General features: G+C 41.3%; 1 protein-coding gene across 1 annotated transcript in view; it reads right to left on the reverse strand.

Moving 5' to 3' along the window:
- surf4l (surfeit 4, like) overlaps positions 1 to 23,769 on the reverse strand; it is a 47,941-nt gene extending 24,172 nt beyond the window's left edge. The window contains exon 1 of the mRNA XM_029722333.1: positions 23,545 to 23,769. Coding sequence (XP_029578193.1) covers positions 23,545 to 23,592 — 48 coding nt within the window. The 5' untranslated portion in view covers positions 23,593 to 23,769. The remainder of the gene's footprint in view (positions 1 to 23,544) is intronic.
- Positions 23,770 to 24,374: the final 605 nt, after the last annotated feature.

Below are 24,374 nucleotides of genomic sequence, written 5' to 3' on the forward strand. Positions count from 1 at the left end.
GTATATGCATATTCTAGTTACTGGGTAGGATTAGTAACCAGATTAAATCGGGTACGTTTTTTATCCGGCCGTGTAAATACTGCCCCCTAGCCCCAACAAGTTAAGAGAAGAAATCTGTACTGCCCTGCCCACTTCACTGTTGCTCCAAGCAGCAGAAACAGCCCATACACGCCGCAGCGTACATGTTGGACCCCAAGTATGCTGGCAAGAGCATCCTGTCTGGTGCAGAGATCAACAAGACCTATGGTGTCATCACTAACATGTCACGCCAACTTGGCCTGGATGAGGGCAAGGTTCTTGGCAGTCTGGCAAAGTACACTTCCAAGCAAGGGCTTTGGGATGTAGATGCAATATGGCAGTCGTGCCAACATATCTCATCAGCCACCTGGTGGAAGGGACTTTGTGGATCTGAGGCTCTTTCCCCAGTTGCCTCCATCCTCCAAATCCCACCAACATTAGCTGCCTCAGAGCACAACTGGTCCTTGTTTGGGAACACACACACCAAAGCACGCAACAGGCTGACCAATACAAGGGTTGAAAAATTGGTGGCCATCAGAGCAAATTTGAGGTTTTTTGAGCCTGACAACGAGCCATCGTCAACAAGGTTGGAAAGTGACAGTGAAGATGAGGCCTCGGAGTCGGATGTTCAAGAGGTGGACATTGAAGAGGTCCAGGGAGAAGGTATGGAAGCCTGAGAGGAAGACAACCAAAGCTTTACAGATGTATGTTGAAAACGTTTTTGGGAGATGCAATGGATCATTGGGGATCATTCAATATTCCCTTTTGTTGTTCAGTGAAATCATCCCATGTGAAGAGTTAACTCATTTAATTGAAGTTCAATTCCTAAGTAAATTGTTTTTTTTTTCTATTGGAAGGATTCAATCATGTCTACTTATGATAAGGTAAAAGGTTAGTTTCTGTCTTCATATTATATGGTAAATATATCCAACGCAAAAAAACATCTCCATCTAAATTGCATTAATATTAATTTGCATATATTCCCGTTAATTCCCACAGAAAGTTTCCCCCTCTGAATATTCCCCAAAATGTGCAACACTAATCGCTATGTACATTTTGGGATGATATATCAATATTTGACATAAAGCATCGATTTGTAAAAAGTTCATAATTGTCATGGAAAACAATATTGCAATACTGGTATCGTTCTGGCCCTATTCTCCAATGTACATCACAGGCATTTTAAGATCGCTTCAAAGATAAAACTCAAGTACTGCTCAATTGTTCATCAGGGAAAAATGCTATATGGATTGGATATCATGTGTCACTTCACTGGTTTACAGGTGAAGTACAATGGACTGCACTGCATGTGATACACTGTATGCATCTGATTAAACATTACGTGAGTTTTCAGATTAGATGTAATTCATGATGACAACATAGCCAAACAAATATGTCTGACAAAAATATACAGAGCACAGAGGTTAGCTAGTAGCCAAAAAGTAAAATCATGAAGCATTACTCAAGTTCATACAATCAACGTTCCATCTTGGCCACCAGACTGAAGTCCTTCTCACCGTCCACGATTACTTACTTACTGAGCAACGTTACATCATCATAATGAAGCCATGCCCATAATGTATCAGAGAACTATCACTGAGTATGTTTACATGCACTCAAATAATTCAATATGAAACTGATTATGGCAGTAGGCTGAGTCTGGAAATAGTCATGTAAACATCTTACTCTGCTCATCTTAAAATCTGCGTCAAATCAAAATCTAAGTAAGCATACACTGATTAAAACACCTGGTTTTCTGAGCAATCTTTCAAATTATTAGGACATGTAAACAGCTTAATCAGTGTTCGAGCTGTGCATTTGATCTGCACATGTGCCACCACTGGTAGCACAAGCCTCCCTCTTACCCAATGGACACATGACGTCATTATGATGTCATGTGACCCAAGACCAGCTCAATTAATCCCTACCATTGTAATATTGTGACAATGAGTCGTCATAATGCTGCATCCAATGTACATTATCCTAAGGGCATTGGCAGGCAATATAAGTAACTTAATCTATGTACCCCTAATTGCCCTGAATACCTCTTGATCTTACAGCTATTGTATGCAGTAATCATGAACCTAAGAAACCAGAAATAAACTGTTAGCACTGAGGTGGTGCGCCCTAGTAGGAAGTCCACTTAGTGCAGCTCACCCTGCACTATCAGCTCCAATATAAATAATATGAGCAAGTCTACTTCTGATAAGCTTCCCAGTAAAGCATTAAAAACAATCAAGCAACCCCGAAGTGCTAAAAATAGCCCATATCAACAACGTCCATTAAGTCAATAACTTGCTTGTAACAGAAGACATTCATATTCTGATTATCTCTGAAACTCACTTAAATAGAGTGGTAGCAATACATGGTTATCACATCTACCGAAAATGGAGGCGGTGTTGCGGTCTATATTCAGAACCACATTCCTGTAAAGCTTAGCAACGATCTAATGTTAAATACTGTTGAAGTAATATGGCTACAGTTTCATCTGCCTCACCTAAAGCCCATTAAAAGAAACTAAACAATGAAACAAAGATAAATGTTTTAACGAATGATCGTAAAAAAGCTTTGGAGCACCTTCAATTACATTAAAAAAAAGCCAACTCGGCTCCTTCATTCATTGAATCAGATGGCTCATTCATCACAAAACCCACTGATATTACCAACTACTTTAATGACTTTTTCATTGGCAAGATAAGCTAATTTAGGGATGACATCCAGCAACAAACATCCAAGTATATCTGACCAAATTATGAAAGACAAGAATTGTACTTTTGAATTCCGTAAAGTCAGTGTGGAAGAGGTGAACAATGACAAGCCACCGGGGTCTGACAAACTGAATGGAAAATTACTGAGGATAATAGTGGACGATATTGCCACATCTTCAATTTTAGCCTACTGGAAAGTGTGCCCTCAGGCCTGGAAGGAAGCTAAAGTTATTCCGCTACCCAAGAATAGTAAAGTCCCCTTTACTGGCTCAAATAGCCGACCAATCAGCCTGTTACCAACCCTTAGTAAAATTCTGGAAAAAATGGTGTTTGACCAGATAGAATGCTATTTCACAGTAAACAAATTGTGAACAGATTTTCAGCAAGCATATTGGGAAGGACACTCAACAAGCACAGCACTTACACCAATGACTGATGTTTGGCTGAGAGAACTTGATGATAAAATGATTGTGGGGGCTGTCTTGTTAGACTTCAGTGCAGCTTTTGACATTATCAATCAGTCTGCTGCCGGAAAAACTTGTGTTATGGCTTTACACCCCCTGCTATAATGTGGATAAAGAGTTACTTGTCTAACAGAACACAGAGGGTGTTCTTTAACAAAGCCTCTCAAACATAATCCAGGTATAATCAGGAATTCCCCATCGTAGCTGTTTAGGCCCCTTGCTTTTTTCTATCTTTACTAACGAAATGCCACTGGCTTTGAGTAAGGCCAGTGTGTCTATGTATGTGGATGACAACACTATACACGTCAGCTACTACAGCGACTGAAATGGCTAACACTCAACAAAGAGCTGCAGTTAGTTTCAGAATGGGTAGCAAGGAATAAGTTAGTCCTAAATATTCCCAAAACTAAAAGCAATGTATTTGGGACAAATTATTCACTAAACCGTAAACATCAACTACGTCTCGTAATGAATAATGTGGAAATTGAGAAAGTTGGGTGACTAACCTGCTTGGAGTAACCCTGGATTGTAAATTGTCATGGTCAAAACATAGACACAACAGTAGCTAAAATGGGGAGAAGTCTGTCCATAAAGCACTGCTCTGCCTTCTTAACAACACTAATCGACAAGGCAGGTTCTACAGGCTCTAGTTTTGTCACACCTAGACTACTGTTCAGTAGTGTGGTCAGGTGCCACAAAGAGGGACTTGAGGAAATTGCAGTTGGCTCAGAACAGGGCAGCACGGTTGGTCATTAAAAGTACATGGAGAGCTAACATTAATGACATCTGTGTCAATCTCTCATGGCTCAAAGTGGAAGAGACATTGACTAAATCATTGCTTGTTTTTGTAAGAGGTGTTGACAAGCTGAATGTACCAAGCTATCGGTTTAAAACAGACCCATACATACCCCACAAGACATACCAGAGGTCTCTTCAGTCCCCAAGTCCAGAACAGACTACGGGAGGTGCACAGTACTACTTAGAGCCATGACTACATGGAACTCTATTCCACATCAGGTAACTGATGCAAACAGTAGAATCAGATTTACAAAGCAGGTAAAAATTCACCTTATGGAACAACAGGGACTGTGAAGAGAGAGACAAAAAGGTACAGACACATATTGTGATATTGTTGTATGGTGGTATTGAACATTGTGGTGTAGGATTGTTATTTGATGTTCTGTTATCTTTAGCTCATTCAGTACAAACATAGTTCACTGTTTTATATGTAACGTGGGTGATTGGTTATGTTTGGACCCCAGGAAGAGTAGCTACTGCCTTGGCAGCAGCTAATGGGGATCCCTAATAAATTCAAATAATGGACATATTCTGGCCGTGACATGATATGACCAAAATATCTCCAGTTTAAGATGTCTTTTTTGGAGACATCTTAATTATGACCAAAATATGACCAGAAAAATATGCATTTTGCCTAACGTCTTCCTAACCGACTCAAACCAGGTCTCATTGAGGTTGTTATTTAAAACAAATCTTAAAAATATTGAATAGTTTCAGGTACATGCACAGATAGGGTTTTATGTGTGCAGAGCACATGCCCCTTTGACCTTCCAGTCTCCAACATGTCCTTTTTGTTGGGAGTTTCATTTGTCGTTATTCTGAGCCCACTGCCTGCGAGTAGTGATTAAAAAAGATGCGCCGCGCGTCTTCATTGTTGGTCAATGTCAGTGACCAGTCAGCAATGGGGTGCAAAGGCTGGCGTGCAGATCCAGATTAGTGACCAGAATGTTTTTGCCAGGCAAAGTCTTTCTAAAACATTCAAGGATAACTTGAATGTTTTAAAATGTTTATGAAATTCACTGGAAGAGATTGGTCCTCCCCTTCCTCCTCTGAGGAGCCACCCCAGATTTGGGTCACAGACAGTAATACAACTTACAGTGCTGAAGTCCTATTTTGAGATGAACACACCAAATGTGGCAGAGGTACATTTAGGTACCCCGAAAAGATTTAGATATGGAGCCCCCACAGTTTTGGCCCCTGGGGGACTTGGCAGCCATTTTACTAAAAGGCTGCAGACTGTACCACTATTTTACAAACATTTAATCTATAGATAGTCATTGCCTGTGACTTAAAACCACCTTTGGCCAAAGACTGAATATATTTTTGGTCTAATGGTTAAGACGTTTGACTCCTGAGCGGGATACTGGGGTTCACATCCTACCAATAACATGAGCATGTAAACAAATGGCAACTAAAGCTACTTTGCAACGCCCATATCAGGAGCCTATTCAGACAGCCATAACTGGGAAAATATTTGTAATAGTTGACAATTGCTGTCGACAACTGTCTCAAGTTGTGTTCCAGTCAGAACTGTGCCTGGCACACAATCTTTAACTTTCAACCGGTTTCTTGAACATTCCAGCTAAATAGGTTGTGCAATTGCAACAAATTAAAGGCCATGTCACAGTCCACTATACAACCAACTCTGTGGCCTTGTGGTTCGAGTGTTTGCCCTGAGATTGGAAGGTTGGTAGTTCAAGCCCCAGGTGAATCATACCTAAGACAGTAAAAATGGGACCAGATACATCTCTGCTTGGAGCCACCAAAGCATTAAGGAGATATATTTGGGGCAAGGCCATGCGACAGACTAGCGTGCTGTACATCAAGCTGTCCACTACAGGAGTTAGGCTCCTATGAGCCGTTCTGTCTCGCTCAAGCAAGGCTACTTAAAGTTTAGTATGACTTCCTGCACCCTAAAAGGCGTGCCACACCGAACGAGTGTGCTCGCAAACTCCCTTAAAGGACTTTCGCTTGAAAACTAGAAGAAAAAAAACAGCAATAGTACTGTTTGTCCATTTTGAGACACCATAGCCAGTATAAAGCTCAAAATAGTCCGGAATAATCTAATGTTACTCAAGAAATCTGTCAATCATTTTGATGTTTTTGCCAAAGAGATCTTACATCTAACTAAGATGTTTGGTGCAGAATTTGTCAATGAAACAATTTGCATGAAAACGAGTCAGACTTCACTGAAGAATCCTTACTGTTGACCAATCACCGACGAAGGGGCGCAGACTTCGGCTCCGAACTTCAGTTTGCCTCCTGACAAAATATTTGCCCGAACAGCAAAAAACCCTCAACGAGGTCCAAAACAAACAAAATTGTCACAAAATGACATATAGTAAATGCACAAACTCTACCTAACTGCTTCGGCTGGGAAGCATACGGACGCCTTAAGGGACCTCCAACAGCATCATTCAAAATAATAACTATTGGGTCAGTGCACCCTCCAAAAAGAGATGAGTACAGCATCAAAGAACAAACCAGCTAATTTACCAGTGGCTTGGACCTGACACCCTGTATTCAAGTGTATCAATGCCGTATATCAACCAACAGTAGGCATGTTAGGAGATGTACGCATGGGTCTCTAAACTGTAACCTACAGTATAACATCTAGCCTAATTTGGGTCAAAGGCATTTTGTAAGACAGCTGCCACAGGACCCAGGAGCCAAAGCTGTGGTGCGTCCATTTCTAAATCTTTTTGGGATACATGAATCTACCTCTCAAATCAAATTTAATTTGTCACATACACATGGTTAGCAGATGTTAATGCGAGTGTAGCGAAATGCTTGTGCTTCTAGTTCCGACCATGCAGTAATATCTAACAATTTCACAACAACTACCTTATATACACACACACACACACACACACACACACACGTAAAGGAATGAATAAGAATATGTAAATAAAAATATATATGGATGAGCGATGGCTGAAAGGCATAGGCAAGATGCAGTAGATGGTATAGAGTACAGTGGGGGGAAAAAGTATTTGATCCCCTGCTGATTTTGTACATTTGCCCACTGACTAAGAAATTATCAGTCTATAATTGTAATGGTAGGTTTATTTGAACAGTGAGAGACAGAATAACAACAACAAAAATCCAGAAACACGCATGTCAAAAATGTTAATGAGGGAAATAAGTATTTCATCCCCTCTCAAATCAGAAAGATTTCTGGCTCCCAGGTGTCTTTTATACAGGTAACGAGCTGAGATTAGGAACACACTCTTAAAGGGAGTGCTCCTAACCGCAGCTTGTTACCTGTCAAAAAGATACCTGTCCACAGAAGCAATCAATCAGATTCCAAAGTCTCTACCATGGCCAAGACCAAAGAGCTCTCCAAGGATGTCAGGGACAAGATTGTAGACCTACACAAGGCTGGAATCGGCAACAAGACCATCTCAAAGCAGCTTGGTGAGAAGGTGACAACAGTTGGTGCGAAGAAACACAAAAGAACAGTCAATCTCCCTCGGCCTGGGGCTCCATGCAAGATCTCACCTCGTGGAGTTGCAATGATCATGAGAACGGTGAGGAATCAGCCCAGAAGTACACGGGACGATCTTGTCAATGATCAAGGCAGCTGGGACCATTGTCACCAAGAAAACAATTGGTATCATTACGCCGTTGAAGGACTGAAATCCTGCAGAGCCCGCAAGGTCCCCCTGCTCAAGAATACATATACATGCCCGTCTGAAGTTTTCCAATGAACATCTGAATGAGTCAGAGGACAACTGGTTAAAGTGTTGTGGTCAGATGAGACCAAAATGGAGCTCTTTGGCATCAACTCAACTCGCCGTGTTTGGAGGAGGAAGAAGAATGCTGCCTATGACCCCAAGAACACCATCTCCACCGTCAAACATGGAGGTGGAAACATTATGCTTTGGGGGTGTTTTGGGGACAGGACAACTTCACTGTGTCAAAGGGACGATGGACGGGGCCATGTACCGTCAAATCTTGGGTGAGAACCTCCTTCCCTCAGCCAGCATTAAAAATGGGTTGTGGATTGACATTCCAGCATGACAATGACCCAAAACACACGGCCAAGGCAACAAAGGAGTGGCTCAAGAAGAAGCACATTAAGGTCCTGGAGTGGCCTAGCCAGTCACCAGACCTTAATCCCATAAATCTCTGGAGGGAGCTGAAGGTTCGAGTTGTCAAAAGTCAGCCTCGAAACCTTAATGACTTGGAGAAGATCTGCAAAGAGGAGTGGGACAAAATCCCTCCTGAGATGTGTGCAAACCTGGTGGCCAACTACAAGAAACGTCTGACCTCTGTGATTGCCAACAAGGGTTTTGCCACCAAGTACTAAGTCATGTTTTGCAGAGGGGTCAAATACTTATTTCCCTCAAAATGCAAATCATTTTAACATTTTTGACATGCATTTTTCTGGATATTTTTGTTGTTATTCTCTCTCTCACTGTTCAAATAAACCTACCATTAAAATTATAGACTGATCATTTCTTTGTAAGTGGGCAAACGTACAAAATCAGCAGGGGATCAAATACTTTTTCCCTCCACTGTATATATGAGATGAGTAGTGCAGGGTATGTAAACATATCAACTGGCATAGTTTAAAGTGACTAGTGATACATTTATTACATCCAATTTTTTATTATTAAAGTGGCTAGAGAATGACTCAGTATGTTGGAAGCAGCCACTCAATGTTAGTGATATCTGTTTAACAGTCTGATGGCATTGAGATAGAAGCTGTTTTTCAGGTCTCTCAGTCCCAACTTTGATGCACCTGTACTGACCTCGCCTTCTGGATGACAGCGGGGTGAACAGGCAATGGCTCGGGTTGTTGTTGTCCTTGATGATCTTTTTGGCCTTCCTGTGACATCGGGTGGTGTAGGTGTCCTGGAGAGCAGGTAGTTTGCCCCCGGTGATGCGTTGTGCAGACCTCACTACCCTCTGGAGAGCCTTACGGTTGTGGACAGAGCAGTTGCCGTACCAGGCGGTGATACAGCCCAAGAGGATGCTCTCGATTGTGCATCTGTAAAAGTTTGTGAGTGTTTTTGGTGACAAGCTGAATTTCTTCAGCCTCCAGAGGTTGAAGAGGCACTGTTGCGCCTTCTTCACCACGCTGTCTGTGTGGGTGGACCATTTCAGTTTGTCCATGATGTGTTCGCCGAGGAACTTAAAACTTTCCACCTTCTCTACCACTGTCCTGTTGATGTGGATAGGGGGGTGCTCGCTCTGCTGTTTCCTGAAGTCCATGATCATCTCCTTTGTTTTGTTGACGTTGAGTGCGAGGTTATTTTCCTGACACCACACTCCGAGGGCCCTCACCTCCTCCCTGTAGGCCGTCTCGTCGTTGTTGGTAATCAAGCCTACCACTGTAGTGTCGTCTGTAAACTTGATGGAGTTGGAGGCGTGTATGGCCACGCAGTCGTGGGTGAACAGGGAGTACAGGAGAGGGCTGAGAACGCACCCTTGTGGAGCCCCAGTGTTGAGGATCAGCGGGGTGGAGATGTTTCCTACCCTCACCACCTGGGGACGGCCCGTCAGGGAGTCCAGGACCCAGTTGCACAGGGCGGGGTCGAGACCCAGGGTCTCGAGCTTAATGACGAGTTGAGGGTACTATGGTGTTTAATGCTGAGCTGTAGTCGATGAACAGCATTCTTACATAGGTCTTCCTCTTGTCCAGATGGGTTAGGGCAGTGTGCAGTGTGATTGCGTCGTCTGTGGACCTGCTGGGGCGGTATGCAAATTGGAGTGGGTCTAGGGTGTCAGGTAGGATGGAGGTGATATGGTCCATGACTAGTCTCTCTAAGCACTTCATGATGACGGAGGTGAGTGCTACGGGGTGGTAGTCATTTAGCTCAGTTACCTTAGCTTTCTTGGCAACAGGAACAATGGTGGCCCTATTGAAGCATGTGGGAACAGCAACCTGGGATAAGGATTGATTGAATATGTTCGTAAACACACCAGCCAGTTGGTCTGCGCATGCTCTGAGGACGCGGCTAGGGATGCCGTCTGGGCCGGCAGACTTGCGAGGGTTAACACGTTTAAATGCTTAACTCACGTTGGCTGCGGTGAAGGAGAGCCCGCGGGTTTTGGTAACGGGCCGTGCCGTTGGCACTATTGTCCTCAAAGCGAGCGAGTTGTTTAGTCTGTCTGTGAGCAGGACATCGTGGTCCGCGATGGGGCTGGATTTCTTTTTGTAGTCCGTGATTGACTGTAGACCCTGCCACATACCTTGAATTGCGACTCTACTTTGTCTCTATACTGACGCTTAGCTTGTTTGATTGCCATGGAGGGAATAGCTACACTGTTTGTATTCGGTCATGTTTCCGGTCGCCTTGCCCTGATTAAAAGCAGTGGTTCGCGCTTTCAGTTTTGCACGAATGCTGCCATCAATCCACGGTTTCTGGCTGGGGAAGGTTTTAATAGTTCCTGTGGGTACAACATCACCGATGCACTTGCTAATAAACTCGCTCACCGAATCAGCGTATTCATCAGTGTTATTATCCGACGCTATGCGGAGCATATCCCAGTCCACGTGATTGAAGCAATCTTGAAGCATGGAATGAGATTGGTCAGACCAGCATTGAACAGACCTGAGCAAGGCATTTCCTGTTTTACTTTCTGTCTATAGGCTGGGAGCAACAAAATGGAGTTGTGGTAAGATTTTCCGAAAGGAGGGCGGGGCAGGGCTTTGTATGCGTCGCGGAAGTCCGAGTAACAATGGTCCAGCATTTTTTCCGCCCGGGTAGCGCAGTCAATATGCTGCTAAAATTTAGGGAGTCTTGTTTTCAGATTAGCCTTGCTAAAATCCCCAGCTATAATGAATGCAGCCTCAGGATATGTGGTTTCTAGTTTACAGAGTCCAATGAAGTTCTTTTAGGGCCATCGATGTGTCTGCTTGGGGGGATATATATACACGGCTGTGATTATAATCGAAGAGAATTCTCTTGGTAGATAATGCGGTCGGCATTTGAAAGTCAGGTGAACAAAATTACTTGAGTTCCTTTACGTTGTTATGATCACACCACGTCTCGTTAATCATAAGACATACCCCCCTGCCCTTCTTACCAAAGAGATGTTTGTTTCTGTCGGCGCAATGCGTGAAGAAACCAGGTGGCTGTGCCGACTTCGATAGCGTGTCTCGAGTGAGCCACGTTTCCGTGAAACAAAGAACGTTACAATCTCTGTCTCTTTAGAAGGCAATCCTTGCACGGACTTCGTCTACCTTGTTGTCAAGAGACTGGACGTTGGCGAGTAGTAAACTCGGGAGCGGTGCGCAATGTGCCTGTCTACGGAGCCTGACCAGAAGACCGCTTCTTCTGCCCCTTCTGCGGCGCCGTTGTTTTGGGTCGCCGGCTGGGATCGTATCCATTGTCCTGGGTGGTAGACCAAACAGAGGATCCGCTTCGGGAAAGTCGTATTCCTGGTCGTAATGTTGGGAAGTTGACGTTGCTCTTATATCCAATAGTTCCTCGCAGCTGTATGTAATAAAACTTCAGATTTCCTGGTGTAACAACGTAAAAAAATAATACATTAATAATACACCATCTCTGTTGGTGCAAGGCCTTCAGAATCGTTACATTATCAACAGTGGCCATTGTGTAAGATGCCATGGCCCCCAGGGGCCAAATGTGTGGTAGCTCCATATCTAAGTATTTTCAGGGTCCATAAATCTAGCTCTGTGCTGAATTTGGAGTCTTTACCTTAAAATAGTCCTTCTGAATTGTAAAATAATGGTACTGCTAATGGTACTCCTTTTTCAAAGACGGCTGCCACGGTCCCCAGGGGCCAAACCTGTGGTGGCTCCATAACAACCTTTTCAGGCTACAAATCTACCTCTGTGCCAAATTGAGTGCTTTTATCTCAAAATGGATGATCGTTTTGTTTTCCTGCCCCACTCTCACATGGTAACCTGATAACCAGCAAGTTTGGCCTGAGAGAATGGTTTCCACTAGTTACCCAAAGTCAAAATGGGCTATATCGTAAAAATGTATGACAAAAAAAAAATGATTTTTGGTCTTAATTTAAGGTTAGCAATGTGGTAAGGATTCATTTTCAAATCACATTTCAAGAATACAAATTATAGAAACAGGCAGAGTTTGACTTTGTGGCTGTGGTAAGTGACAATCCAAGACAACATATTTAGCTAATTCTCTTGACGTGAAATCCACCATAGCGTGAATACTGTGTTAAGCAAGTTAGCAAACTGCCATCAGACAATTTTGCTGACTGGAAAACGTAAGTAACAAGCACTACTAATTATCAATTTGATAGTAATTCAGGTTGTGTCCTATAATACATACATTTTATTTTAGCTAGCTACCTGAAAGTCATTGACTAACTAACTAGCTAAGTTAGCTAAAAGCTACCTCAAATCAACCTTTTGCCTGCTAGCTGTTGTGGTAGCTAGCTACGTTAGCTAGTTTGCTAGATAACGTTAGCCTTGCTAGCTTACTGAAACTTAACATTACTGTTAATGCTTTACAAGTCATGGAATATAGCTAAATGTAAGGTTTTTGTCGACGTCTGGATAGCTAACGTTAGCTAACCATGTCAGTGCCTGTAGAATGCTAGCTGACATTTGCTAGCTAAGTCTCATTTGTTGTCGGACACTGTTGTTTCACTCAGCTAACATTAACTAGCTAGCTACTATAGCTAGGTTTTACTTTTTCTAGCTAGTATCTAACTAGTCCGCCTGGGTTTATTTAACCAAGTTGGAAGATAACTAGCTCTTGGATGCATACAATGTTAATGTAAGCTAGCTAACGTTAGTCATTGCTGGTCAATTCATTGGTTTTAGGGTTGAATGGCGAGAACTCGGGCACCAAGATTTACCACCCAAAACCACTCCCCTTTCCAAGGAAAAATAATTGAGAAACTGGTATATGAACAGCATGACGTGAAATGGAATTGATTAGGCTATATGCAATGTCTAAATCTAGCTTCTCTACGGCCTTCCCTGCGTGATGAATCATCAACACAGAGTGGGGACAGACAGCTGTCCTCGGCATGGAGTGCTGTTCACAACACATGTAGACCTCTTTCATCACAGTAACTTTTTTTTAAGTGAAAGGTAGATTATGCTGCAGCAAATGTAGGGCTATGCTACAGTAATATAAAGACCGAATGCTGATCATTATACATGTAAACTCAGCAAAAAAAAAAAAAGGTCCATTTTTCAGGACCCTGTCTTTAAGATATTTGGATTTTTATGAATTAACTACTCAGATCTTCATTGTAAAGGGTTTAAACACTGTTTCCCATGCTTGTTCAATGAACCATAAAACATTAACCTCCCACCTACTCAACAGCCAGTGGAATCCCGTGGCGCGTTATTCAAATACCTTAGAAATGCTATTACTTCAATTTCTCAAACATATGACTATTTTACAGCATTTTAAAGACAAGACTCTCGTTAATCTAACCACACTGTCCGATTTCAAAAAGGCTTTACAACGAAAGCAAAACATTAGATTATGTCAGCAGAGTACCCAGCCAGAAATAATCAGACACCCATTTTTCAAGCTAGCATAAACCCAAACCACTGCTAAATGCAGCACTAACCTTTGATGATCTTCATCAGATGACAATCTTAGGACATTATGTTATACAATACATGCATGTTTTGTTCAATCAAGTTCATACAAAACGCCGCTATTTGGATATAACTATGGATTATTTTGAACCAAACCAACATTTGTTATTGAAGTAGAAGTCCTGGGAGTGCATTCTGACGAAGAACAGCAAAGGTAATCCAATTTTTCTTATAGTAAATCTGACTTTGGTGAGGGCTAAACTTGGTGGGTGTCTAAATAGCTTGCCGTGATGGCTGGGCTATCTACTTAGAAAATTGCAAAATGTGCTTTCACCGAAAAGCTATTTTAAAATCGGACATATCGAGTGCATAGAGGAGTTCTGTATCTATAATTCTTAAAATAATTATGTTTTTTGTGAACGTTTATCGTGAGTAATTTAGTAAATTCACCGGAAGTTTGCGGTGGGTATGCTAGTTCTGAACGTCACATGCTAATGTAAAAATCTGGTTTTTGATATAAATATGAACTTGATTGAACAAAACATGCATGTATTGTATAACATAATGTCTAGGAGTGTCATCTGATGAATATCATCAAAGGTTAGTGCTGCATTTAGCTGTGGTTTGGGTTTATGTGACATTATATGCTAGCTTGAAAAATGGGTGTCTGATTATTTCTGGCTGGGTACTCTGCTGACATAATCTAATGTTTTGCTTTCGTTGTAGAGCCTTTTTGAAATCGGACAGTGTGGTTAGATTAACGAGAGTCTTGTCTTTAAAATGGTGTAAAATAGTCATATGTTTGAGAAATTGAAGTAATAGCATTTCTAAGGTATTTGAATATCGCGCCACGGGATTACACTGGCTGTTGCGTAGGTGGGACGATTTCGTCCCACCTACCCTAGAGAGGTTAACAACTATGCGCTCATAAAGAAAATGATTAAATTAAAAAACAGGTTCAGCCCCTGGTTCGACCGGGAGTTACTCCATCTCAAGACTTCCATTAGGCAAATTACTCGTCACACGCATACTCAGGCTGACTGGCGTTTGTTCAGGCAAATTAGAAACAAATGCACTCAGGCTGTCCGGAAACCCAAAGTTAGTTACTTTAAGGAGCAGTTCTCTCTCTGTCGGTCTAACCCCAATAAGTTCTGGAAAACTGTTAAAGACCTGGAAAATAATATTCGAAATGTACAATTTTTGTGGCCTTTTAAGCATTCTAGTACAGTTAAAAAGTTAACACACACACGGACGAAGCGGTCTAAGGCACTGCATGTCAGTGTGAGAGGCGTCACTACAGTCCCTGGTTCGAATCCAGGCTGGCTGGCATTATAAATAAGAATTTGTTCTTAACTGACTTGCCTAGTTAACCTCTACGGGCTAGGGGGCAGTATTGAGAATTTTGGAAAAAATATGTTCCCATTTTTAACTGCCTCCTACACCAACTCAGAAGCTAGAATATGCATATTATTGTTCAGGTTTGGATAGAAAACACCCTAAAGTTTCTAAAACTGTTTGAATGGTGTCTGTGAGTATAACAGAACTCCTATGGCAGGCAAAAACCTGAGAAGGTTTCATGCAGGAAGTACCCTGTCTGACAAGGTGTTGTTGTTCTTGCTTCTGTTTATTGAAGAGTCAGGATCTTAGCTGTAACGTGACAATTCCTAGGGCTCCAATAGGCTCTCAGAACCCGGGAAAAACCTGAACGATGACGAGGCAGCCTCAGGCTGAAACACAGAATCCCCTTTTCCAAGTGGCCCATCAGAGGACAATGGAATTAGGCGCGTGCCCGATTCGACCCCGTGCAGTATTTTCCTTCGGCTGTTTAGCTAATTGCAGATTCCCGGTCGGAATATTATCGCTTTTTTACGAGAATGATGGCATAAAAATTGATTTTAAACAGCGGTTGACATGCTTCGAAGTACGGTAATGGAATATTTAGAAATTTTTTGTCACATTCTGCGCCATGCGCTTGACCGTGATTTACCATTCTGATAGTGTCTAGAACGCACGAACAAAACGTCGCTGATGGAACATAACGATGGATTATTTGGGACCAAACCTACATTTGTTATTGAAGTAGAAGTCCTGGGAGTGCATTCTGACGAAGAACAGGAAAGGTAAGACAATTTTTCTTATAGGAAATGTGATTTTGGTGAAGGCTAAACTGGGTGGGTGTCTAAATAGCTAGCCCTGTGATGCCGGGCTATCTACTCAGAATATTGCAAAATGTGCTTCATCCGAAAAGCTATTTTAAAATCAGACATATCGAGTGCATAGAGGAGTAATGTATCTATAATTCTTAAAATAATTGTTATGCTTTTTGTGAACGTTTATCGTGAATAATTTAGTAAATTGTTAGTAAATTCCCCGGAAGTTTGCGGGGGGTATGCTTTTTCTGAACGTCACATGCTATTGTAAAAAGCTGTTTTTTGATATAAATATGAACTTGATTGAACAGACATGCATGTATTGTATAACATAATGTCCTAGGTGTGTCATCTGATGAAGATCATAAAAGGTTAGTGCTGCATTTAGCTGTGGTTTGGGTTTTTGTGACATTATATGCTAGCTTGAAAAATGGGTGTCTGATTATTTCTGGCTGTGTACTCTGCTGACATAATCTAATGTTTTGCTTTCGTTGTAAAGCCTTTTTGAAATCGGACAGTGTGGTTAGATTAACGAGAGTCTTGTCTTTAAATAGCTGTAAAATAGTCATATGTTTGAGAAATTGAAGTAATAGCATTTCAAACGTTTTAAAAATCGTGCCACAGGATTCAACTGGCTGTTACGTAGGTGGGACGAATTCGTCCCGCCGGTCCCATAGAGGTTAAATAAAGGTTACACATTCACACACTGACCAAAAAGTTCTTGTTGGCATTTACGCATGTCCCCATTACCAGTAAAACATAATCAAAACCTATTTCTTTCACTTGCTGTGCTGTTTCATTGTTCATTTGTTCAGTCGTTTCATTCTCAACCAGGATTTCTATGGAACACCGTTTGGGTCTTTGGGTGCTAACTATATAGCTAGGTGTCATCTAAAATAAACCTAATTTATAAGACAGTTCTTATTTGATTAATGGTGGTCAGACCCATCTATGTGAAGCTAGCCGCAATAAGGATTTGCCACAACTAGACTTTGCGGTTAGCCTTCAAAATAAAAGTACGGCATAATTATACTATTTTTATTAATTTGCATCACTGTCAATGACATACTTTTATACTGAAGGCTAGCCGCAAAGTCCACTATTGTGGCTAGCTTCACAACACTTAATGGTCAGGTCGCTAACTGCTTCTAACGTTAGCTTTGGGCAACTGGGTTAAGTAGCTGGCTAGCTATTTATTTTCATTAACTGAAGTTCAATTTCAATAGGCGAACAACAAGTGGCTACCAAGCTAATACTTACACACAAGGATTCCTAAATCATTGCTAATAATAGTGAAAATGACTGCAGTTTCTACTGGTCATTGTTTTCAGGCTGGTTGTATTGGTGCTAGCTAGGTACCAAGCTAAACTTGCTACCCCAGAAGTTGTAGTCGCACAAATTATGCTTTATTACCAATGCGGTATTGTAAACACCGTTTGTGGCCGGTCTTTGCTTGTTTGCAGACTTTTTTGTACAGCTTTGACAGTGCTACTATATATTTTTTGGCTACGCAAAGACCTGAACGGTGTTCCATAGTATGCAAGTCGTGAAGCTAATAGCAGTGACGCTATTACTGTGCATCTCCAGAAGGGGAACATCTGAAAAAATAGCGCACTTGGTAGCTTGTACCTGTGCTCAACCAGTCGGCGAAGCCAACATCACCCACGACAGAGAACGGTTGATTGTCAAGGACAATGAATTCCATTATTTTGGCTTTAATGGATTTCACCTTGATTTGGCTTGCTGAAATTTTGTTACCCTTTCAAATGACTGCTCGATCAACACAGCAGAAATTGTGGGCTGGGTTAGGAATGCTGTGTTGCACGTGGAGCGCAAAATTTTATTTGCCGTTATTACGTCACGTACCTAGCTTTGACATTGGTTTTTAACATCGGCGTTAAACTAGACATCGGGCCAATACCGATGTTGCCATTTTTAGCTAATATCGGCCGATTCCGATTTGTTCACCAATATATCGTGCATCCCTAAAGGCCAAATAAAATTATTAATTTAAATTCCAGTTCATATAACTCAGTATAAAACAATACAGTAACACAGTTCATACTCAAAAAGATTAGCCTACTGGAGCTTGTTCAATTTATTTACCCAAGAGAGTATATAGCTAGCGACATCTATGGCCTTTTATATGTCTGATTATTTCTGGCTGTGTACTCTGCTGACATAATCTAATGTTTTGCTTTCGTTGTAAAGCCTTTTTGAAATCGGACAGTGTGGTTAGATTAACGAGAGTCTTGTCTTTAAATAGCTGTAAAATAGTCATATGTTTGAGAAATTGAAGTAATAGCATTACAAAGGTTTTGAAAATCGCGCCACAGGATTCAACTGGCTGTTACGTAGGTGGGACGAATTCGTCCCGCCGGTCCCATAGAGGTTAACTTGAGGTGGGATGTTAGCATCCCACTCTATTCAACAGTCAGTGGAATCGCGTGGCACAAAATGCAAATACCTCATGCAATAATTTCAATATTTCAAACATTATTTTACACCATTTTGAAAGATAAGACTCTTGTAAATCTAACCACACTGTCCGATTTCAAAAAGGCTTTACAGCGAAAGCAAAACATTAGATTATGTTAGGAGAGTACATAGACACAAATAACCACACAGCCATTTTTCAAGCAAGCATATATGTCACAAAAACCCAAAACACAGCTAAATGCAGCACTAACCGTTGATCTTCATCAGATGACACTCTTAGGACATTATGTTATACAATACATGCATGTTTTGTTCAATCAAGTTCATATTTATATAAAAAAACAGCTTTCTACATCAGCATGTGATGTTCAGAACTAGCATTCCCACCCAAAACTTCCGGTGAATTTACTAAATTACTAATGATAAACGTTGACAAAATATATAACAATTATTTTAAGAATTATAGATGCAGAACTCCTTTATGCAATTGCTATGTCAGATTTTAAAATAGCTTTTTGGCGAAAGCACATTTTGCAATATTTTGAGTACATAGCTCAGCCATCACGGCTAGCTAATTTGACACCCGCCAAGTTCGGGCAACCTAAACTCAGAATTACTATTAGAAAAATTTGATTACCTTTGCTCTTCTTCGTCAGAATGCACTCCCAGGACTGCTACTTCCACAACAAATGTTTTTGTTCCAAATAATCTATAGTTATGTGCAAATACCACCGTTTTGTTAGTGCGTTCAGGTCACTATCCAAAGGGTAACGCGTGAGCGCGTTTCGAGACAATTATTTTCAAAATGTTCCATTACCGTACTTAGAAGCATGTCACACGCTGTTTAAAATCAATTTTTATGGTATTTTTCTCGTAAAATAGCGATAATATTCCAATCGGACATTACTGTATTCATTCAAAGAGGTAAAGAAAAAATGGCGAGGTCTTGTGAACGCGCATTTCCATTCCCTTTGTCCTCAGGCAGACCACTGACAAACTGAGTTACTATACTTTGCCCAGAGACAGGAGACGCCCCAATCCGCTTTCTGGCGGCTTTAGAGAGCCAATGGAATCCTTAGAAAGTGCAACAACCCCACGGATACTGTAGTTTCGATAGACAAGCAAAAGGAGAACTACAAAATCGCAGACAGGCCACTTCTACTTGGAATCTTCTCAGGTTTTTGCCTGCCATATGAGTTCTGTTATACTCAGACACCATTCAAACAGTTTTAGAAACTTTAGTGTGTTTTCTATCCAAATCTACTAATAATATGCATATTCTCGTTTCTGGGCAAGAGTAGTAACCAGTTTAAATCGGGTACGTTTTTTATCCGGATGTGAAAATACTGCCCCCTAGCCCAAAGAAGTTAAAAGGAACCACCAGCTTTCATATGTTCCCATGTTCTGAGCAAGGCACTTAAACGTTAGCTTTCTTACATGGCACATATTGCACTTTTACTTTCTTCTCCAACACTTTGTTTCTGCATTATTTAAACCAAATTGAACATGTTTCATTATTTATTTGAGGCCAAATTGATTTTATTGATGTATTATATTAAGTTAAAATAAGTGTTCATTCAGTATTGTTTTAATTGTCATTATTACAAATAAATAAAAATTGGCCGATTAATCGGTATCGGCTTTTTTTGGTCCTCCAATAATCGGTATCGGCGTTGAAAAATCATAATTGGTCGACCTCTAGTAAAGTCAACTCTGTTTCCATACATGATTTCAAGTCTACTCAACAGGGTTTGGGTCAAATCCATTGTGATTACAGTCAATTCAGAAAGTAAACCCAATTCCAAATTGTCCTCATTAAAGATTTAAATATTAGTGTGCTTTCCGATTTGTCTGGAATTGGAAATGACCCCAACCCTGATACTCATACCCATCAGTAGGCAGAATTTAATGTATGATTTAACTATAACTTCTGTTCTTGTGCCAGTTTCATTGATGTACAAAATTGTATGCATTACAGCTTAGATTTTGCCATTGAAAGTGTTACCTTTCATTCTACCCTTCTAAGCTAAATGATAAACAAATTCATAGATTTGTTTGTCTACCTGTTGTCCGGATGTTCAACAAAGCTGACCAAAAAGATACCGCGTCTGGCCCGCAAGGATATTCATGCTGAGAACCTGCTGTCAGAGCAGGCGTGATTACTGCAGGTACATAGTACTTTTATAAAAACAATCTCAAAATGTTTATCCACTTTTATCCATTTTGACTCTGCACTAACTCTTATGACTTACGCACCCAGATAAAAAAAGGTGACATGGCCGATGGTGCTGCCAATACTGCAACCACCACCAATGTACAGAGCTGGGAGGAAGAATGTCCGCTCAACCATCTTTGAGGCCAAGCACACCTGATTCAACTTGTCATATAATCATCAAGCCTTCAATGAGCGGAATGAGATGTATATGTCCAGGGCTACAACAAACATGTGTACTGTTGGGGGTACTCAAGGACCAGGGTTGGGAAACACTGCTCTAATAGACAGGTTGGAACCAACATGGCTGAATACCTCTGGCGGGTGGCAAAGAAACCCGACCCCTCTGGAGGTGCAGTTGTAAATCTCATAGGCTGACCACACCGCTCGCTTCGCATGCGCATTGCGAAATAAATGTAGAAATCCATGTTATTCAATTATTGCACCCACACTGCTCACGCGCGCCAACAAGGGTCTGCGTTGCCAAGGGCTTAAATAGAAGGCATTCCTATTTCCTGCCTCTCCCATCTCCTCATTGGTTTATAGAAACAGGTACCCACGTGCCATCTCCTCATTGGTTATACCCACGTGGGTGATTGAAAGACAAACTGTTTTGCCGGTCATAATACTATGAAAGTTTAGATGCCAATCACCATATAAGTTCAATGACGAAAAAACCTGGAAGGAGGAGAGACGACTAGAAACGATTCGGTTGACCGTTTTATGTGTGGATTAATTGTAGAGGACCTTGTGCATTTCAGGTAAAATAACTTATATCCCAGGACAAATTAGATAGCAAATGCAAGCTAACTAGCTAAATTGCCATACATTTAATGCTTTCCGACCTGTCCCCAAATTAATGTAATTGGTTCAGAGTTTGTTTTGATATTTTAACCTGCGGGTCGCGATCGCGTTTGGTGTAGGGGGACAACATATATTTATGCACGATGGCGCACACGCGCAGCCGGTTTGGGTTCCGTGTCAGACTGGTGCTAAAGTATGCACCGTACAGACACGAGGGAGACAAGGGGATAGTGTTCTGGTTGGGAAGCACGCCATCCTGTGTAGACAGAGGAGACTGGCAGTACTGCAGTTTAACTGACGCGGAGTCCAGAAGACACCCCCAGAGAAGTCAATTTTCAAAAGTAAAGACACAATGGAGTGGAGGATGGCCACTAAAATAAGTTGTTGCTACTGTTCTTGTTTGGTTGGGTTCATTTTGTAATATAATCTCCTCCACCACAGTTAATAGTTTATTTGACTTAGAAGCTGTATTTATTTATGTGATTTTTTATGGTTGAACAAAATAAATGTTCAACAGTTATTGTGAATGGAACCCTAAAATAATTTGGCTATTTTAAATAGGCAATTTCATTTTTGTCAATAATCTCACCATTGTCATAGTAGCTGGATATTGTGATAGTGGTGTAAAGTATTATACATATGGACTGATTTATAGGCGGTGTCAGAGGAAAGCCCATAAATTTGTCAGAGACTCCAGAGACCCTAGTTATGGACTGTTTTCTCTGCTACCGCACGGCAAGCGGTACCGGAGCGCCACGTCTAGGACCAAAAGGCTCCTCAACAGCTTATACCCCCAAGCCATTAGACTGCTGAACAATTCATAACAATCGCCACCGGACAATTTACATTGACACCCCCCCTCCCTTTTGTACACTGCTGCTACTCGCTGTTTGTTTGGTACATATGCATAGTCACGTCGCCCCCACCTACATGTACAGATTACCTCAACTAGCCTGTACCCCCGCACACTGACTCGGTACCGGTGCCCCCTGTATATAGCCTCGTTATTGTGTTACTTTTTTATTTTAGCCTGCTTGGTCAAGAAGAAATTATTTAACTGCACTGTTGGTTAAGGGCTTGTAAGTAAGCATTTCACGGTAAAGTCTACACTTGTTGTATTCGGCGCATGTGGCAAATAAAGTTTCATTTGCAGTGTACATTGCTGCTGTGAGATAAATGAGTACAGCATTACACGAGTAATATTGGCAGGTCATAAACGGATCTTATTTTGGTTGGATATGAGTTATAAGGAAGTCAGAAATAGGATGTCTTATTCATGTTGGATTCTGATTGCATATCAATGTTTTTTTAGACATCATATTGACAAATCTGTCAGTCATACTACCTCGGGTATGTGTAAGTGAAGTGGGTTCATAAAAACGTAAGTATGCATCTTAGAAATAGTTCACATACAAACTTTATATGTCCAATCTCAAAATCAAATAAGATAAACAAAAATAACATTGTCTCTGTGGTAGAATGTTTATTTTGATTGGCGTTTTTCTTAAATGTATTAAAATCCCATCAGGTAGCCTGATTTCAGATTTCCATGTGAACAGGATTATAATATTTCTTGCAAAGCATGTAAACGTTTTAAACAAACTATAATATTATAATCTGACTATCCACAATAATACTATTATTGTGTGCATGGTACTGTGTTTACGGCAAACAGCCTGAGGTAGACAATTCATAGACGCTAACTGATTTAGCGGTCCACCGCTTACCTGTTGATGATAGTATATTCTGACTGGGGGAGTTTTGTTAAGAGCCCGACACTAGTCTAAACATGAACATATCGCATGCGGTACGTTTTTGGAAACATAAGGAACGTATCTTTCATTTAAACTTAACGATTTTCTAAAAACTTGTGGGTAAACTACGACACACCTTTATATGGTTAGTGTTCCCACACGGCCATATCTCCATGTTTACATTGCTTGTTTCCAAAAGACGGGTGGAAGACATAGGCGGCCACGTGCTAATCAGCCATATAGCTTGCGCTGAACACCTGTGTGTAAGCATAACTGCTACAGTAACTATATGTTTTTATTACAACAATTCTGTCAAGGGCATATCAGCATATGTTTCGAAAACAATGATTATTGACGTTTCTAAGAGTATAAACACAGCGTCGGAAATGTACCAAATGTGTAAGAATTGTAACCGCTGAAACTCATACATATGGAGGAGCAGAAGTGTTTTCGAAAGCTAAACCAGAGGTAGCCACTACTGCAACTGTTTCGGCTTCATGACTGTACGATTGAAGAATAACTCAAACGGGAAGGGACTACACCATCATCGTTCATTAATTTACATTCACTTTTTTATCCACATTCTAGTTTCGCTATCATGAAAAAGTGAGAGGACTCCCTCCCCTTAATTCAATGATGACTCCGGTCTGGTTCTGCCGTGGCCGCGAGGGTCTTGTCGGTGCACTGCTTACCTGGTCCGCCACGTCCTCCGCATTGCTCATCAGATCATTCTGCCCCATGTCACGCTCTGAGTCTGGTACTGCTGGTGCCACTGCAGTTTCCTAAATTTCTAACGGACAAATATCTGACCTGTCGCCTTGGGTTCTTTCAGACGCTAGCTCCTCTTCATCGAATAAGTGCAAGCGCTACCTCCGCCCCATAACACAGCTCCCTCTGTAGGCAGTAATTGCCATAGCGTGCCACGTATACTGAACCAAGGGGCTAGTGTTCCGGTTGGGAAGCAAGCCATCCAATGTAGACAGAGGAGACTGGCGGTACTACAGTTTAACTGATGCGGAGCCCAGAAGACGCCCCCAAAGAGAAGTCAAATTTCAAAATGATTTAAAAATAAACTTTCATCATCACCTTTGTTTTTGAGGCCAATTTTTTTCCATCACTCACAGCCGAAGTTTTATATTTTACATTTTATATTCATGCTGCTAGGGCTCCTGAGTGGCACAGCGGTCTAAGGCACTGCATCTCAGTCATAACAGTGCGCTGCCTTAGAGTTTCGTTAGAAGTGGCGATCCAAGAAAGCTCAATGTCATTCATTGGCCACAGATAAAATTACATCAAATCACATTTTTCTACAGTGATTTTATATTTGATTGGACAAGCTAGCAGTTATCATCTTGAATCAAGTCGACAATCTACTGGAAAATCATTTTCAACCCTTGTCATATGAAGATAAATAATGAAGAGAAATTATAGATAAAACGTTTCGGTGCTCATCGGCCATTGGACATCAACATTACACAACAAGTTGGAAATTGCAAATTCCATAATGAGTGGTTTGGAAGGA

Source organism: Salmo trutta, chromosome 29 (genome assembly GCF_901001165.1).
Source record: "Salmo trutta chromosome 29, fSalTru1.1, whole genome shotgun sequence".
NCBI lineage: Eukaryota > Metazoa > Chordata > Actinopteri > Salmoniformes > Salmonidae > Salmo > Salmo trutta.